This window comes from Nannospalax galili, unplaced genomic scaffold (assembly GCF_000622305.1).
Source record: "Nannospalax galili isolate Female #2095 unplaced genomic scaffold, S.galili_v1.0 scaffold875, whole genome shotgun sequence".
Classification (NCBI taxonomy): domain Eukaryota; kingdom Metazoa; phylum Chordata; class Mammalia; order Rodentia; family Spalacidae; genus Nannospalax; species Nannospalax galili.
The window spans coordinates 416237-435341 of NW_008337059.1; the positions used below are offsets into that span (position 1 = coordinate 416237).

At 43.9% G+C, this 19105-nt stretch overlaps 1 protein-coding gene across 1 annotated transcript in view; it reads left to right on the forward strand.

The window, feature by feature from the left end:
* The window catches only part of Slc25a28 (solute carrier family 25 member 28), an 11318-nt gene extending 9669 nt beyond the window's left edge, over positions 1 to 1649 (forward strand). The window contains exon 4 of the mRNA XM_008831941.3: positions 809 to 1649. Coding sequence (XP_008830163.1) covers positions 809 to 1326 — 518 coding nt within the window. The 3' untranslated portion in view covers positions 1327 to 1649. The remainder of the gene's footprint in view (positions 1 to 808) is intronic.
* The last annotated feature ends 17456 nt before the right edge of the window (positions 1650 to 19105 follow it).

Consider the following 19105-nt stretch of genomic DNA (forward strand, 5'->3'; position numbering starts at 1 on the left):
CTAGTACTCGATATGTAGACCAGACTGGCCTTGATCTCACAGAGCTCTGCCTTCCTCTGCCTCCTGAGTGCTGGGATTAAAGCACCACACCTGACTTGTGTTTTCTTCTTGGTAGCATTTTTTTTTAACCTCCCCTCACAATTTTAGAGTTCAGCGTTCCTGTCACACCCGAGCAATAGGCTGGCCAGGGCTTCGAGTTTGTTATGGTCACTGCCACTGAATCGTCTGTTGTTGGGAGTTGTGAAAGGTTAAGGTAACTTTCACAGAGGGTCTCTATGGGTATTAAACCATAGCTAGGGGCTGGAGAGATGGCTCAATGGTTAAGAACACTGACTGTTCTTGCAGAAGACCCGGGTTCGAATCCCAGCACCCACATGGCAGCTAACAACTGTCCGTAACTCCAGTTCCAGGGGATCCAACAGCCTCTTCTGTCCTCCGCAGGCATTGCACCACACGGGTGCACTTACCTACATGCAGGTAATACATGCATACACATAAAATACACTCATACATATAAAATAAAAATAATAAATATTTAAAAACAAACAAAAAAGCATAGCTATACTGTGTGCCAATTGTTCTTTTAAAGAAACTCTATTGGGAATTGGCACTTTTTATAATTTCTTGCCAATCCTTTGCCTACCTGGTCCCTTGAAATAAGGGAAACATGGACTGTTAGGTTGGCAGAAAACTCACTTGCCCTTTTTTCTCTTTCCATTCCATTGGCTGATCTGCTGACTTTGGACCCTGAATTGGTTGCTGCCATTTTCCTCCTCCTCCTCCTCATTCTACTTAATGGCACTCCCAGTGATCAAGCAGAGGATGCAGATGTACAACTCACCATACCACCGGGTGACAGACTGTGTACGGGCCGTGTGGCGAAATGAAGGGGCCGGGGCCTTTTATCGCAGCTATACAACGCAGCTGACCATGAACGTTCCCTTCCAAGCCATTCACTTCATGACCTATGAGTTCCTGCAGGAGCACTTTAACCCTCAGAGACGGTACAACCCCAGCTCTCACGTCCTGTCCGGAGCCTGTGCAGGAGCTGTAGCTGCCGCTGCCACAACCCCACTGGACGTTTGCAAGACCCTGCTCAACACCCAGGAATCCCTGGCTTTGAACTCAAACATTACAGGACACATCACAGGCATGGCTAATGCCTTCAGGACGGTATATCAAGTAGGCGGGGTGACTGCCTATTTCCGAGGGGTTCAGGCTAGAGTAATTTACCAGATCCCCTCCACAGCCATCGCATGGTCTGTGTATGAGTTCTTCAAATACCTAATCACTAAACGACAAGAGGAATGGAGGTCAGGCAAGTAAGGAAGTGCTCAGCAAAGCCAGGGTCAGACAGCACGGCTGCATCCTGCCTCTTCAGCACATGCTCTGTCTCCTGGCATGCTCCAGCCTGAGTAGAGCTGGAGGGAAGGGAGAGAGCTCTTCCTGTGTTGGCTCACACCAGTTCTTGCCAACCTCCGTTGCCACCACCTCCTTCCTTCTGAGCCCTCAGCAAGTGCAGCAAGTTCACCCTAGCACCTCTGACAGTCTCTCCATCCTGGGCCTGGTGACCTTCTCTAGACTGTTGCAGAGGGATAAGCAGCACATTCCCCTGGTTTCCTAATAAAGGAAAAAGTCTTTAAACAGTTCTTTTGGGTTTGTCTTGCAAAGGGAGAAGTGCAATGCTGTCAGCTGTTCTTGACTTGAAGTGTAAATCAAGGGACCCTAAGGAAGGCGTAGTGGGTATGCTTGTACTTTCTGTTCTGACTTTTGTGATTTAAGAGTGTAAGATCCTGTTCCTCTAGTTTAAGAAGTAGTCTTCAAGGAATCTGTCTGATGCCTGAACATGGGACCTAAGCAGCCCCTAACCTAGCAAGTGTACACTTCATCCCATCAGTGCCTCTTCCTGCAGGTAGGAATGACCTACAGAATTGTTGCTCTCTTGCTCCAATTCTGGGCTCTTCCTGAGCATTGAGAATTTACATGTGGCACTTTATTTCCTAATATGGTTGCAGAATTGGAATTATTCATTGAAGCTGCAGCCTGAAGATGGTGTGACAATATGTCATTTGACTTTATTTTTTAATCCTTATATTGGTACTAGGTGTTCAGCCTCATGAATGCTAGGCATGTACCTACATTAACTTTTTTACATGATACTTGAGCATGTGTGATCTCATTTGGTTCTGACAAATTGGGGAAGTAGGCAGTGCAAGGATCACCTCTATTTGATAGGGAAGCTGGGAGAGGTTTTGATTTACCCAAGCCTCACAGGTGGTGCATGAGACTTCACACGTGGGGCTTTCAATGTGCTCTATGGGGTTTTAAGATTATTTTTTAAATTATGTGTGTGTGTATGAGTGTGTGTGTTTATGTGCATGTGAGTACAGGTGCTCAGAGAGGCCAGAAGAGGGTATCATATCCCCTGGAATGGAGTTGAAAACAGTTATGAGCTGCCCAACATGGGTGCTGAGAACTAACTCAAGTCCTCTGCAAGAGCAATACCTACCTTTAACCACTGAGCCATCTCTCCAGCCGCATTCTTTTTTTAAAAAAATGTGTATGAATGTTTTGACTGCAGGCATGTAAGACAACTTGTGGATGCAATACCCACAGAGGCCAGAAGAGGGTGTCGGCTCTCTGAAATGGCTGTGAGCCACCATGTGGGTACTGGTAACCAAACTCAGGTCTCTGTGTGAGCACCCTGTGCTCTTAACCACTGAGCCATCTCTTCCAGGCCCTCTTTTTTTTTCCTTATTAATATCAGCAGTTGTTAGCAAGCTAGCTTTTCAGTACATAGACTAGAAACCCCACACATTGTCTTCCTTGTCATCTGTTATTCACTCCCTCGTTCAGTGTCTGCCGAGTATCTCAGGCACTAGGGTCAGCCTTCAAGTAGCTTATTACCTGCAGAGAAAGGTGCATGTAAGCGGGTAATTACAAGATAAATGACAAGAGGGATGGTAGTTTAAACCTAGGATACTCGAGGATGTAAGAATACCCTCCTAACCTGGGAAGGCTGGAGTAGACTTGGAGCTAATGACATTCAGGGGAGAACAGGAGGACAGATAAGCTGAAAAGGAGGAGAAAAGGGAGGGGAGATGTTCTAGTTGAAGGCCTGGAGGGAGGACAGTAAACACTTGGCAGGAATGAGACCTCAAGGTGTGCAGCAGGAAAGTGACCAAGCACTGGGGCTTAAAGCAGTGCTCAGGAGCGTAGAGTTTATCCTGAAGGCAAGGCAGAAGCATTATGGGGTCTTAAGTAGAGGCGGGCGTGATCAGATTTACCATTTAAACAGATCATTTGGACTCTCTGGGGGAAAGGATTAGGGGAGCAAGACTGGACAGGCAGGCAGATCAGTTAGAAAGCTGCTGCAGTCAGACGACTGCATGGTGGTCTGGGGCAGGACTGACAAGGAGACTGGAGCCATGTAAGGGTTAGAGGAGCAAGAGGATTTGGTTACAGAATAAACCTTGTTCTTCTTCTACCTGACAGCTCTTCAAGTATCTATGGAGAATTGTGTCTGAATGCACTTGAAAACAACTGTCAAGAAAACAACAGGGGCCCCTGTTCTCAGCATTAAGGAAACTCTGCTGCCCCTCTGGCTTAGTGATGGAAAGGAGAGATGGCAGTGGCATTGAACAGTGGTCACCGGAGTTGGGATTGCCTATGGAGTGAAAAGAGTGAAATGCCACCGGTGCAAAGCTCATGCCAGAGGGCTTACAAGTAAAATTGTAAGTGAGCGGCTGCCTCCCAACACTAAGCCAGAAACAAAGGAATTGCTGTCCAGACTTTGTGCTGCAGTTAGCTTTATAGAAATACTGTTTGGCACAATATCTGGCACACATGAGCCATAATGACAATAAGACTCATTTTTCAAGGAGGGACTATGGGGGCTGAAAAGATCGCTTAGCAGTTAAAAGCGCTGGCTGCTCTTGCAGAGGATCTGGGTTCAGTTCCCAGCACCTACATGGCAGCTAACAATTGTCGGTAATTCCAGTTCCAGGGACTCTTTAACAGACGCTTTTCTGATCTTGTGGGCATTGCATGCCATGGGTGCACTTATATACATTCAGGCAATACACTCATACACATAAAAAAATAAAATATTTTTTAAAAAAGGGAATGTGGGGTAATTTCTGAAGGAATGGGAGCCATTAAAAGCCCTCTCAGCTCTAATGCTGCTCACAAATAGGAATACAAAAGTGACATTCCAATTTCTAACTATGCTCTGGCTACTGGAGGCTGTTTCACTTGGAATTTGGGGGAGGCAGTAGGTTCTGGGGGGTTAGGGTTCAGCCCAATCACTAGAGGAGACAGACACAGAATAATGGAGGGTCAAGAATGCCTGTGACCATACCCTGAGGTCATTTTCCAAGGAGCTTCACCATGCTCAGAAAAGCTGTGGGTGTTTGGTGGTATCCTGAGGTCCAGGGCCTCTCTGTAAGCCAGTAGAATAGATCTGAGACATATTTTGAGGACCCCACTCCAAGTCACCATCAAGGGAATAGTTTCAGCACACTCTTCTATGCCATGGATAATGAAAAAATAAGTTACAATTTGGCCAGAGAAAAAACAGTTGGAGAGACAAGACCCATGTGCATGAGACAATCTTAAAACGACACAAGACACTATGTAGTCACAGACCGGATTCTACAAAACTGACATTCAGTAGAGGCAGAAAAAGTAAGTGTAGGTCAGAGTTAATAGAAGAGGGTAGCTTTTGTGAATAGCAAAATCATGCTAATTTTTATAAATTTAGAAAGAGATTAAACAAATACTTGTTACCCAGAGAGTATGACTTTATTTAATTTTGAAGTGCTGGAGCTTGAACCCAGGGCCTTCTAAATGCTAGGTAAGTGCTCTAGCCACTGAGCTACATCTCTAACTTTGTTTTTTGTTTTTTGTTTTTGATAGGTGTCAGACATGTAATTTTCCTACCTTAGCCTCTTCAGTGATCAGAATACAGGCATGTACCACCAACCTAGGCTAGAAGATGACATTTTGATGACAATTTTTAGTGTATAATTTGTACTTGTGTGTCTGTGTGATGCTGGGGATTGAGTCTAGGCCCTTAACTCATGCTCGGCAAGCCCTCTACCACTGAGGTACAATCTCAGCCCCCCTAAGTATTTTTTGTTAATTTTTTTTTTTTTTGGTCTTTTTGAGACAGGGTCTCCCTGTAGCCCCAGCTGTCCTGGAACTCACTATGTAGACCAGGCTGGCCTTGAACTCACAGAAATCCACCTGCCTCTGCCTCCTAAGTGCTGGGATTAAAGGCGTGTGCCACCATGCCCGGCTTTTTGTTAATTTTTAAAAAATGGTATTTCAGGCCAGGCGTGGTTGCACATGCCTGTAATCCCAGCACTTGGTAGGCAGAGGCAGGTGGATCTTTGTGAGTTTGAGGTCAGCCTGGTCTACATAAAAGATTCATGTGTTAAGGGCTGATCCCTAGCAGACCTGCAAAAAAAAAAAAAAAAAAAAAAAAAAAAAGATCTATCTCACTGTAATCAGTTTCTTTTAGATAATGGAATATAGTATCCATCTTTCCACATCATTAAATTTCCTTCTTCCACCTCAGTATTGCCACACAACACAATCACTTGTCCAATCAGTCCTCTGGTATACTTTTATAATTGTCACATTGCAGCCATAGTTAGAATGAGCAGAGTAGATAGGTGTAGAGAGCAATCAGAGTTGGGCAGCAGCTTGAATAGAGTCTGTCTAGAGACCACGGTATAGGTTGGATGGTGGGAGTGGGACTGGCCAGCAAGAATGTCAGGCCTAGGAGTCTCCTTAGAAACCATCTTGCTTAGCATCCCTCCAGGAGCCTTACTTTATAGTGTCTTTGGCAGGTTCCCCAGCCCTTGCTCCTGTATTTGGGAACTCACTGCCATATGAAGCTGTCAACGGCATTGCTCCATAGCTCCATCAATTACAAAGTTCACGGTTGCCTGCTTTCACTCAAGGATCCTGTCACCCCTCTGCTTTTGTTGCCTTTGGAATAAAGCCAAATTCCTCATCATGGCTAACAGGATTTTACATAATTTGCCCCAACCCATCTCTTCAACTCCAACCTGACACCTGCAGGTGAGGCATTAAACACAAACCAGTGGTTTCTTCAAAACTTAGTGTTCCTTCTGGGTCTACAGTAATTCCTTTAAAAGACTTGGACTGGGAGTTTTGGCACATACCTTTAATCCCAGCACTTGGGAAGCAGAGGCAGGAGGATCTCTCTGGCATTGAGGCCGGCTAGCTTTGTCGACAGAGCAAGTTCCAGGCCAGCTGGGACTACAGGGAGACTCTGTCTCAAAAAACAAGGAAACACCAACCAACCAACAAATAAAAAGATTTCGTGGGCAAATGTTCTGTCCAAACTGTTGGAAACTACACAACAGGTGTTGAGACTGGATGTGCAGAGATCAAGTCCTCTGGGAGCACAGTAGTAATCCACACAGTCAGGGATCTATAAATGCAACCTTGAAATCCCCACCATAAGCACCCTTACCACCCACACTCACTTCACGCACACACAAAAGAAAGGAGAATGTTTCTTTAGAAATTGAGACACTTAAGTCTCCCTGTAATTTCCACTTCTGATGGCACCTTTTGCCTGCTGGGGCAGCACAGAAGCAGACTAATCCTTCTTCTCTCTGACAGCCCTTCAAAAATATTGAGACAGCTGTCATGTCACTCAGGGAGGGTCAGAGCTCAGAGAGCCTGGATGCCAGGCAGAGAAGTTTGGACTTGATTTGGCAGCTAATGGGGAGCTCTTGTGGTTCCTGAGCAGGGAGAGACTTGACCAAAGTAACATGTGAGTCTTGGCACAGGACAGCCTGGAGACTCCAGCTGAGGGAGTTTTAGAGTCTTAGAGACTTAGAGTCTTAGAGATGAAATAAAAATAGCCACAAGATCATGGTCAGACATTCAGGTGAGAATCTGCAGCAAGTTGTCTTGTATGCTTGACTGTGTACATCCCCTCAGGTAGACAGCGCCCAGGACAAACCAGGCCTTTCTGTTATGACCTTATACACTCAGACTTACTTGACCGTGGGACAGTTGTGGCCAGACACCAAGATCCATGGGAGGAAATGCTGCTGCTGCCCTAAGGGAGGGCCATTTCCCATTGCAACCCAGGATGGAACAGGTGAGGGTACTGCAGCAGGTACTGGGCCTGTGCAATGGTCAGTGCGATGTGTCAGTGTTATGACTATGTGAGGCAATGGTCCCCAATTATTCAGACACTAATCAAGGTGTTGTCATGTAGAAGATGATGCAACCCAAGCAGAAGTCATAGACACCTAAGTGAAAGGGTGATGGTAGGAAGGGACATAGAGGGATGTACAGGAATCACTGGAATATGATAGTCAGGTGGACTCAGGGCTGCAGAAGGAAGATTGCTGGACAGCTTGCAGATCTCTGAGAAAGAAAGCAAGTTTTCTCAGAGGAAACTAATGCATAAAGTCATAAGCATGAATTTTGAGCTGGAGCAGATTTGCAGTATCCGTAGTATGGACGTAGGTGTCAACTGCACAGAAGTTATAGCTAAACCAGAGTAGCTAAAGGAGGCAAGAATAACTACTAGAATAACTAGTCTTTTTAGCTCCCTTTAAAAAAAAAAAAAAAGAACTACAAGGGTCTAGTGAGGCTGCTCAGTGGTTATGAGCACTGGCTGCTCTTGCAGAGACCCAGGTTTAATTCCCAGCACCCACATGGCAGATAGTGACTGACCTTAAGTCCAGCTCCAGAGGGTCCGACTACCTGTTCTGGCTTCCGAGGGCATTGCATGATACAGATGTACTAACATACATGCATACATTCATAAAATAAAAATAAAGAAAATCCTACAAAGTAAAAAAAAAAAAAAAAAAAAAAAAAGGCCGGACATGATTGCTCATACCTTTAATCCCAGCACTTGGAAGCAGAGGTGGGTGGATCTCTGTGAGTTCAAGGTGAGCTTGGTCTACCTGGTGAGTTCTAAGACAGCTTGGGCTACCGGGAGACCCTGTCTCAAAAAAGACCAAAACCAAAAACAACAACAAAAAACCCTACAAAGTGGTGTGGCGGTACATGCCTTTAATCTCAGCACTCCAGGAGGCAGGGGCAAGTGGATCTCTGTGACAGGGAGGCCAGCCTGGTCTACATAGCGAGTTCCAGGCCAACTAGGGTTACAGGGAGATCTTGTCTCAAAACAACAACCACCAAACAAACCCTGTAAACTGCGTATTCTAGTGCATACTTGTCCCAATACTCAGGAGGCTGCACAGGAAGATCATAATTTCAAGGCTAGCCTGAGCTATATAGCCAAGACTGTCTCAAGAAAACACACACACACACACACACACACACACACACACAATGTTCAGCTGAATGGAAATTTATGTATCTTTATATATTTAAATTTGTTTAATTGTCATACAGCTCTGGGACATTTTCAAAATTCCAGAATCTGTTATGTCCTCTTTTAGTTGAAGCCACCTTCCAGAGGTAACACTATTGTGATTACTACCACCTCTTTGCCGTTAAGGACTAGTCTTGCCTGACCCTGAACTTTTCAAAAATAGATTTTGATGGTATCAATTCTTTAGGGCCTGACTTCTTTGGCTTATCATCACATTGTAAAATTCATCTATGTTAGTCCATATGTAGTAGTCATTTGTTCTTTGCCATTGCTATGGAAAGCCTGACTACCCACTGCATTTGTCCATTCTCATATATATATGTATGTGTATATGTATATATATGTGTGTGTGTATATTTTATATATAATATATATATGTGTGTATATATATTATATATATTTGGGTTCTGTATCAATAATGATTCTCTGAAGAAACAGAAGCCCTAGGGGAATAAATAAGATGCACTTGTGGAAATCAGAGGACAACTTTGGGACTTCTCTCCTTGCACCATGTGGATATTGAACTCAGGTCGCTAGGCATGGGAGCAAGTGTTTTACCTACTGAGCCATCTTACCCTAAAAGAGATGATATTTTAAAAAGTATTTTATTTATTATTTTTGTATGTATGAGTGTTATGCCTGCATGTAGGTAAGTGCACCCGTGTTGTGCAATGCCCTTGGAGGACAGAAGAGACTGTCAGATCCTCTGGAACTGGAGCTACAGACAGTTGTTAGCTGCCATGTGGGTCCTGGGATTAAAACCACAGTCTTCTGCAAGAATAGTCAGTGTTCTTAACCGCTGAGCCATCTCTTCAGCCCCAAGAAACAATATTTTTTAAAAGGAAGTGGTTGACATGGTTGTGAGGGCTAGCAAGTTCAAAATCTGCAGGGCAGTCTTGCAGGAAGGTTTTTCTGCAAGAATTGATGACATTGCTGCCTTGAGTTTGAGATCTGTTCAGCAGTAGCCTGGAAACTCAGGCAGGATTTGTGTGTTACAGGCTTCAGAAAGGGTTCTTTATTCTCTAGAAAACCTCATTGTTTTGCTTTTAAGGCCTTCAAGAGATTGGAAAAGGTTCACCTACATTATGGATAATACACTTTATTTAGAGGTGGCTAATTATAAATGTTAATCATGTCTACAGAATACCATCATAACATCTAAACAAATGTTTGATCAAACAGCTGGGCATGATTGTCTAGCCAAGGTGGTATAAAATTAATCATCACGGGTTGCTTCCAGTATTTTTAAAAAATATTTTATTATTTTTATTTTATGTGTATGAGTGTATTGCCTGCATGTATGTGAGTGCACCTGTGTTGTGCAATGCCGTGGAGGTCAGAAGAGGGCTTTGGATTCCCCTGGAACTGGAGTTAAGGACAGTTTGTAGCCACCATGTTGGTGCTGGGAATCGAACCTGGGTCCTCTGCAAGAGCGGTCAGTGCTCTTAACTGCTGAGCCATCTCTCCAGCCTCTGCTTTGAGTATTTTAATTTTTCTAGTTTTTACTACTATGAACACTCTTGTACCTGTCCCTCGGCGGACAGAAGCATTCTTTTCTGTTGGGTAAGTATAATAGTAGACTTGCTGGGTCATAGGATGCACCTCTTTAGTATTTCAACTAATCGCTAACATTTTGTCCCATTTGGTCTATCTTTTTCAATTTTTGTTTTTCTATACTGAGGGTTGAACCGAGGACATTGCTCTACCACTAAGCTGTATTCCTAGCCTTGAATTGTGTGTATGTGTGTGTGTATGTGTGTGTGTGTGTGCGTATGCTCGTGTGCATGTGCAAGTAACAGCACCTCACTGAATTGCTGAGGCTGGCCTTGAGCTCACCCTATAGCCAAAGAAGGCCTTAAATTTGTGGTCCTCCTACCTCAGCATCTTAAGTAGCTGGGATCATGGGCCTATGCCACTAAGGCCCAGCTCCAGTCTGTTACTTTATCTACCTATCCAGCCATCCAGCCACACAAATATATATAAATATATATATATAATATTATATACATATATGTTTCTAAACTACTTATTTCCCCTATCCATAAATATCTTAGTGCATATTTCCTGAGAACAAGACCTTACATAACTACAACACATTTATCAAAAGCAGGAAATGTAACATTGATACAAAATTCTTATCTGACCTGCAAGTCATATTTTAACTTCATCAGTTGCTCCAATAATGCCCTTTATACCCATTTTCCCCCTGATCTGGTATCCACTCCAGGGTCACATGTTGCACTTGCTGTTTATCTCCCTTTTCTCTAATCTTGACCAGGTCTCTAGCCTTTTCTCAGTTTGCATAAACTTGACTTTATTTTTTAGATTACAGGCCAGTTATTACATCGAATGCCCTTCAGTTTGGTTTATTTACTGTTTCTTCATAATTAAATTCAAGTTGTGCAATTTTGGCAGAAGTATCAAAGGAACAATGTTGAATCCTTTTCAGGGCAGCATATCAGAAGACATAAGAGATTGGAGTATATTATTATTATTATTGTTGTTATTGTTATTATTTTGGTCTTGTTGAGACAGGGTCTCCCTGTAGCCCCAGCTAGCCTGGCTCTTGCTACTCACTATGTAGACCAGGCTGGCCTTGATCTCACAGATATCCACCTGCCTCTACCTTCTGAGTGCTGGGACTAAATGCATGCACCACTACACCTGGATTCTAGCATATTATTATTATTATTATTATTATTATTGTTATTGTTATTGTTATTATTGAGACTAGGTTTGGCTCTTTAATACAGGTTAGCTTTGAGCTCAAGATCCTATTGCTTTAGCCTTCCAAGTGTAGGAATTATAGGCATTTGCTATCACATTTGGCTACTGGTATTACTAACTTTGATCTATTGATTATGATTATTTTCACCAGGTTAACATACTTTTCAGTTAGTAATTTGATTTTAGGGCAATGTTTTTTAAGATTTGTTTTTAATGTTTAATAACATGTATTTGTGTATGCGTGGGGGGTGTGTGTGCATGTGGGGGGTTGTGCACATCAGTGTAAGTGCTGTGGAGGCCAGATGAGGTCATCTGAACCTCAAGATCCAGAGTTACAGGCAGTTGTGATAGTTCCATGGTTACTTATTTTGATATCCAAGTGTTCCAGATTAGGCCAATAGGAACTCCTCCTCATTCTTTCAGTTTTGAGACACCCCATGGTCTTTTCAGCATTTCCTTGCTTTTTTGGCATGAAGATTCATCTTGAACTTCCCCTCTCAATCCCTAAACTGGCTAGTTCTCAAAGAAACTCTGGTTTCTTTAAGTAAAAATAATATTTAAAAACCAAGTTCTGGCTAGGTGTGGTAGTGCATGCCTTTAATCCCAGCACTTGGGAGGTAGAGGCAGGTGAATCTTTGTGAGATTGAGGCCAGCCTGGTCTACATAGCAAGTTCTGGGCCAGCTGGGGCAACAGGGAGACCCTTGTCTCAAAAAAAACAAAACAAACCCAACAACAAAAGCCCCTTTTAATAAACTCAGCAAACAAACAAAAAAAAAACACCAAGAAAACAAGAGCTGAATGCTGGTTGAGTTCAGTGCTACTGTGGTATCTATTTCTAAGCCCTTTAGAGAATAAAATTGTATCTCTATTTCTAGGCCAAAGTTTACATATCTCTCTCTCTCTCTCTCTCTCATACACACACACACACACACACACACACTCACAGATACAAACAGTCTGATTCAACACTGCAAGATTCACCTATTCTTCATTTTCTCCATTTTATAGCTCTCGCCTCCAATTTCAGGAACTGGCTGCCATTTTCCCCAGTGTATTTACTCATTTTCTTAGTCTAAAGCACACAAAAAGTGTATCAGGGCTGGAGAGATGGCTCAGTGAATAAGAGCACTGACTGCTCTTGCAGTGGACCAGAGTTTGATTTCTAGCACCCACATAGAAGCTCACAACCATCTGTAATTCCAGTTGCAGGGGACCCAAGACCCTTTCTAGCCTCCATGAACACTAGGCATGTGTGTGGTATACTTACATACATACAGACAAAACACTCATATACATAAGATAAAATAAAGTAATAAAGGTACATCAAATTGCTAACCCATATCATATAAGAAAAACTCCTTCTAATCAGAACTCAGTGTTTGCTAGGTCTATTTGTTTGCTCATTTTCAGACACCACCCATGGTATGATAATATTTATTTGAAATACAGTTAGGTTCATTTGTCATTTGTTTTTAAATTTTCCCATTTTCTCTCCTTGTTGACTTTTTTTTTTTTACCCCCTTCAAGAGTATTCCTCCCTTGTGGATTTTGAGGATGGGCTTCATGGAATTTTTAATACCCCTACAGTCTCATGCAAACTATTAGATATGCGCGCATGAGGAGAGAGGTGCATAGATTTCAAAACCTTTTTAAGATTCATGGTGATCTTTAATATAAAAAAGTTTGAGAGAATGAGGGAGAAGAACAGAACTCCGGGGCCCCTAGAATAGTAGGGTGGGAAGTCTGCCAGACTATGAGTCTCAGAGCAGGCAGAGCAGGCTCTTCATCTCCTACATCTCTAATGCTCAGCAGCTCAGCACATGTATTAATGTGGAGGGCAAAACAACAACAACAACAACAACAACAAACAGGAAAAAGAAACTTGGTGTCAAATCTGTACCTTGAAACACACTCAAAATTGTTTTTCCTTTCCAAGCATCTCTCCAAAAATGGCATCAGTTCAGAATCTTGGATTCTGGCACTCCCAGGGCAGGATTAGGACCAAATCTGAGTGTAGAGGGTGGGGAGGGAGGAGTATAGCCTGTACTTTTTTTCTTTTATAGGTGTAGACAGCAAAAAGAACTAGAAGGAAATGTCTGTTTCACCATACAGACACTGACTGTAGACTCTGACTCCCTGTGTGGGGTTCTTTGACTGCAAGGCCCCTGCCAAACTAGAGAGCAAGAGGGTTTATACGTGAGCAGAGCTGAGCCAGGAGAGCAGTGCCCCCTGCAGGGCAGAGCTGTGAGTCAGGAGTGCAGTGCTGAAGGCTTTGCCCAGTGGGAAGGCAGGACCTACCCTGACATGTGAACCAAGTTTCTTCCCAAAGGGCAGTAATCCTCTCTGGTAGCTCCTGATGCTAAACAGTGGCCTAGGCAGGTAGACAATGAGGTGAGGGGCTCCTGGTCAGCCCTCGGTGCCTGAGTGCCTCCTCTGTACAGCACATCTTACTAAGTACAGGTGGGGAATCTAAAAGAAGTAGGGGATATGGTCTCTGCCACATGGCTCAAAGAATAGCAAGGCATATGTATACCAAAGAAGACCAATTCAGCACAAATGAACCCCTACAAGCTGCGTGATCTGTGGGGTGGGGTAGTCAGAGAGGTATCCAAAAGGAAGGAGAGATGAGAATGGTGAAGAAGGACCAAAGAAAGACAAGAGATAAAATAGTCATCTGGCAGTGGAGGCTCCAGAAATAAGCAAAGGTGTAGAGGGGAAATAGCTCAACCCTGGGAACAGAGAGGGGAAGAGACCCACCTGGGGGTGTTAAGGCTGTGTGTCCTCCTTCAGAGGAGCACTGAACATTGTGAGAGGAAGGGTGTTTGAGGAAGAGACAGTTTGAGGCTAAACTGGGGAATGGTCAAAACAAGGAGGCCAGCAGGGAATCTCTGAAGGACCAAGATGAGCAAAGTCTGCTGTGCTGGCACAGGTAACAGGGATCATGTGCTAACCCTACCTGCCACCAGGTGCACAAAAAATTAGGTAAGAATTTACATGTTATATTACTCTGCAATTTAAGATTACATTGGCATACAGACAATTTTAGCAAGCAACAATAATATTTTTATTTATTATTTGTATTTTATGGGTATGAGTGTATTATCTGCATGTATGTTAAGTGCACCCATGTCATGTAATGCCTACAGACATCTGAAGAGGGTGTCTGATTCCCCTAGAACTGGAGTTAAGGATGGTTGTTAGCCACCATATGGGTGCTAGGAATCGAACCTGGGTTCTCTCCAAGAGTAGCCAATGCTCTTAATCCCTGAGCCATCTCTCCAGCCTGCAACAATGGTATTTTACTGTTATTTTGTTCTCTCTCTCTCTCTCTCTCTCTCTCTCTCTTTCATCTCTCTTTCTTTCCTTATACAGAGTATTATTATGTAACCTTGGCTGTCCTGAAACTCATGTAGACTAGGCTGCTCTCTAACTCATAGGGATCCACCTGCCTCTATTTCCTGAGTGCTGGGATTAAAGGTGTGCATCACCACACACTCGCTACTTGTTTTGTTTCTGAGACACAGTTTCTTTATGTAGCCCAGGCTGACCTTGAACTTATTATGTAACCCAGGCTGGCCAGAACTGGAGAGGTTCTTCTGCCTCAGGCATTGAGCGCGGAGATTACAGGAGTGCAGCCACATTCAGCTAATTACTTGCAAGATTACCTTACTTTTGGAGCATGGGCTGTGCAATCATGTGCATATTCGGGGAGCATCATACCACTCTTTGAGGGAAATTCACGGGAAGCCATGTATTATCACTTGATATTATGTGTTGTAACACTGCTTAATCAAAGGAGAGTCTCATGAGAGCCCTGTGTATTAGGGGTGACAGGAGTAATTATTCTTATTTTATAGGTGAGAAAATGGATGCTAAGTGTCCTAGTTTGTTTCCCCATTGCTGTGACAAAACATGCTGACCAATACCAACTTGGGGAGGAAAGGGTTTATTCAGCGTACATCTCCCAGGTCACAGTTCATCAGGGAGCCCAAGATACGAACTCAGGGCAGGAACCTGGGGGCAGGAGCTGGAGCACAGGCCATGGAGGAATGCTGCTTACTGGCTTGCTCCCTGACCCATGCTCAACCTGCTTTTTTTTGCCACACAGGCCCACCTGCCCAGGGGTGGCACCACCCATAGTGGGATGGGCCCTTCCATATCATTCAACAATCAAGAAGATGCCCCACAGACCTGGCCATAGGCCAGTCCTATGGAGGCAATTCCCCAATTGAGGCTCCCTCAACCCAGGTGTGTCAAGTTGACACTAATGCCCTGGGTTTTTGGACAGCACTGCTGCCTACACCAGCTAAATCCCGAACTCTGGGAGTGATTTACCAAAGTTCATAATTCATCTTGTTCAGAGTCACTCAGCTGAGTCTGGTCTGCCTGGACAAAGTGCCCAAGGAATGAAAGTAAGGGGGAGGATAGGGCATTAGTCCTGCCTGCCAGCTCCCCATTTTTGAAAGACAAGAATTTCCCCCTTTTTTTCCAACTGCTAACCCAGATAGGGCCTGGATTCCCAGGAACCACTGGATACAGGGTATACACTTTCCCATGGTATAAAATGCGGAGTAATGGCAAGCTCTAAGGTGACATTTAAAAAATTTTAAATTATTTATTATCTTTCTCTTTCTCTCTCTCTCTCTCTCTCTCTCTCTCTCTCTCTCTCTACATGTGCACATATGCCATGGTGTACATGTGGAAGTCAGAAGACAACCCACTAGATTTGATTCCCTCCTTCTATCATGTGGATCCTCAGGAGCCAAATCAGGTCATCAGGCTTGGTGGCAAGGGCCTTTGCTAGCTAAGCTATATCACCAGCTTAAGGTGACATTTTTGCTACATACCATGGTCAGATGTCAGAAGAGCAAATGCTCACTAATGTTCGTTTAGAATTAGAGCAAGCAGGAAGGAGGCTGAGAGAGAGGCACCTTCTTAGTCTTCCTGTCGACTACTGGGTAGCCCCTCCCCTCTCCAACCTACCCCAGACATAAGCTGTCAGAACCCTTGAGTGGCCCAGCACCTTCCCTCTCTCGGGACTCTGAGCTGCTTCTCTCTACTCTTCCTAACCCACACAATTAAGTGCAGCTCTTACTTTCAATTTAAGGTGCCTCTGACACCTGGCTGAAGACCTACTTTTCATCCTACTTTATCTTCTACACAGTTTGCTCTAAGAAGGCTTTGTATAACAAAGTTCAGAAGTAGGGGCTCTGACATCTGGAGAAAGAGGGCTGGTGGAGACCCTGTTCCCAGGAGCTGGAAGGCAGCCAGTGCTGGGTGCAAAGCTAGTGCACCTTCTTAGCTTTAGGCTAAGATGAGGCACGGTATCTGTTCATATCAAGTTAATGGCTTGACACGGCTTCTATCTGAGAACAAGGCATTAAAACAGCTTCAGAGCAAGAAGTTAGATTAGGGATTTAGCTTGTCTCACAGGTGTTCCAAGACATATAGTTCTATCCTTCCCAAGGGCGTTTTCCAGGTAAGACTATTCTTGCCTTAGCAGTGGCACAGAAACTATTTCAGTGTATATACACTGGAACATTGAGGTTTACTACTCAAAACGTATTGCGCATATAACTATCTGCCAGACATCTGGAATGTGGGTAGTTTACAACATACTTATAACAAAGTATGTAACTTTTTTGTTGTTTATTTTTATTTGACTTGACTTTTGATGTTGTCTGGTTTTTCATTTTTATTTTTTATTTTTATTAATTTTTTAAATTTTATGTGTATGAGTGTTATGCTTACATGTGTGTAAATGCACCGATGTCGTGCTGTGCCCATGGAGGACAGAAGAGGGTGTTGGATCTTCTGGGACTGGAGTTACAGATGGTTGTTAGCCACCATGTGGGTGCTGGGATTTGAACCGGGTCTTCTGCAAGAACAGTCATCCCTCCAGGCCTTGTTTGTTTTGAGATGGAGTCTCATTCTGTAGCTCAGGCTAGTCTAGAACTAGTATAGTCCAGGCTAACCTTGAATTCACAGTCCTCCTGTTTCAATTTCCTAAGTGCTTGATTATAGGCAAGTGCCAAATTAGATAAATTTTTGCATATATTAGATGCTGATCCCTGTTCATTCTTACAACCGTCCTGAGAATTAGCCCTGAAAATGTCCCAGTCTACAGATGAAACCAAGGCAAGAAATGTGCCTGAATTCTCACAGCAAGAACATGGCAGAACCCAGGGCTCCTGGGAAAAAGGAAGCATCTCTACTGGTGAAAGCTCAGGCCCCGTGGTGAGAGGCTGGCTGTAAACAGGCCACGCAGCACAGGGGCTCCTGGCTCTAGTAATGGTGTGAAGAAGGCGTTGTTTGCTTTCTTTTTGCCTGTTCGTAGGATGACACTTACAAATGGAATCCTAGGACCTTTCAAAATGTCAGGTGCCACTCCTGTCTTTCTGTAGCTGTCACTTTGCTAACTGTTAGAGAAGGTCAAGAAGCCATGAAGAATGGCCACCTGGGAGCATCTTCCTGTTTACATATTGTGTCCAGGGATGCTGTGTCTTCATCACACTGAACTCTTCCTACTGTATGTGCTGGCCTCCATATGCCACCAAACTCATTGTCTCACTTCTTCCTGGTCTAACTTCCAGAGAGAGCTTTCAAATGCTTTATTTAACATGCCTTTCCTACCCTCCATCCAGTTCATTTGGTATTCTCTCTCTTGCATGTACCACTGTCTGTGATATTTAGTGTCTGTCTCCCACCACACAAGGTCTAGGACCTTTTCTGTCCCCTGCAGCACAGAATAGTTCCTGGAACACAAAGTCTCAATAAGGGATTTGTTGAGGAAAGTAATGTAAACTTTACAAATAAATCTTGCAAAGTAGGTGTCATTAAGTCACTTGCTTATTACTACTTTAGAAATAAGGAATAAGGGTTAGAGAAGGCTCTGGAAGGTCCAGATCCCAAACACATACATATTAGTTTGTAGGCATGCCAAGCCCCTCTCTTTTCCCACAGCATTGCTGTTCTCTCCTGACTCAAATGTTCCATAGTCCTGTGGTCCAGAGGTTGTTCTGCATTGTAGAAAGGAAAGTAACTCAACAATACCCGGGAGAGCCCTTTATAATTCTTGGGCGGGGCAGGGTCATGTCCTCTGAGGAGCTTAGCACAGGGTTGGTGTCACCCATTCTTTTTTTAAATTCTTAATTTATTTTTATTTTGTGTGTATGAGTGTTTTGCCTGCATGTATGTAAGTGAACCACATGTGTGCAATGCCTGCAGAGGCCAGAAGAGGGTGTCAGATCTTTTGGAACTGGAGTCATGGATGGTTATTAGCTGCCATGTAGGTGCTGGGAACCGAACCTGGGTTGTCTGTAAGAGCATCCAGTGCTCTTAACCACTGAGCCATTTCTCTAGCCCCAGGTGTCATTCTTAAAGGACTGCCCTTCCAGTTGCTGTTTTGTGTCCACTAGTTGGCTGTGCCCCAGCAGCTGCAAGAGCAGTACAACATTATCTATCTTGCAAGAGACACATGCCTCCTTTATTCTGGCTTTTCCTTGGGAGCTGTGGCCAGTACTTATATCTCAAGAGGCTCAGTGCAGAGGGAAAGAAGCCATCTCATACTGGGTATGTTGGTGTACTTTATATAATTCCAGCAGTTAGGGAGGCTGAGACAGGAGGACTGAGATATATAGTGAGACCTGCCAGAGGGAAGGAAGGAACAAGCCATTTTACCTATGGTGCAGATGCACAGCTCCTTGTAGACATCAGAGACAGTTCCAGCACTATGAAACCTGGGAACCCAGTAAGGACAGGCTATTGGGTTTCTTCAGGTGTAACTGTCCTGGACTGTCCTAGGCAGAGTCCACGCAGAGGGAATGGCAAGAGAGGAGAATGGGGGCAGGACTGCAAATATGTGGGTAAGGGACTACAAATGATTCTCTCCTTCCATTCTCTCTCCCTCTGTTCTCTCTCTCTGTCTCTCCATCTCTCTCTCTCTCTCTCTCTCTCTCTCTCTCTCCCTCTCTCTC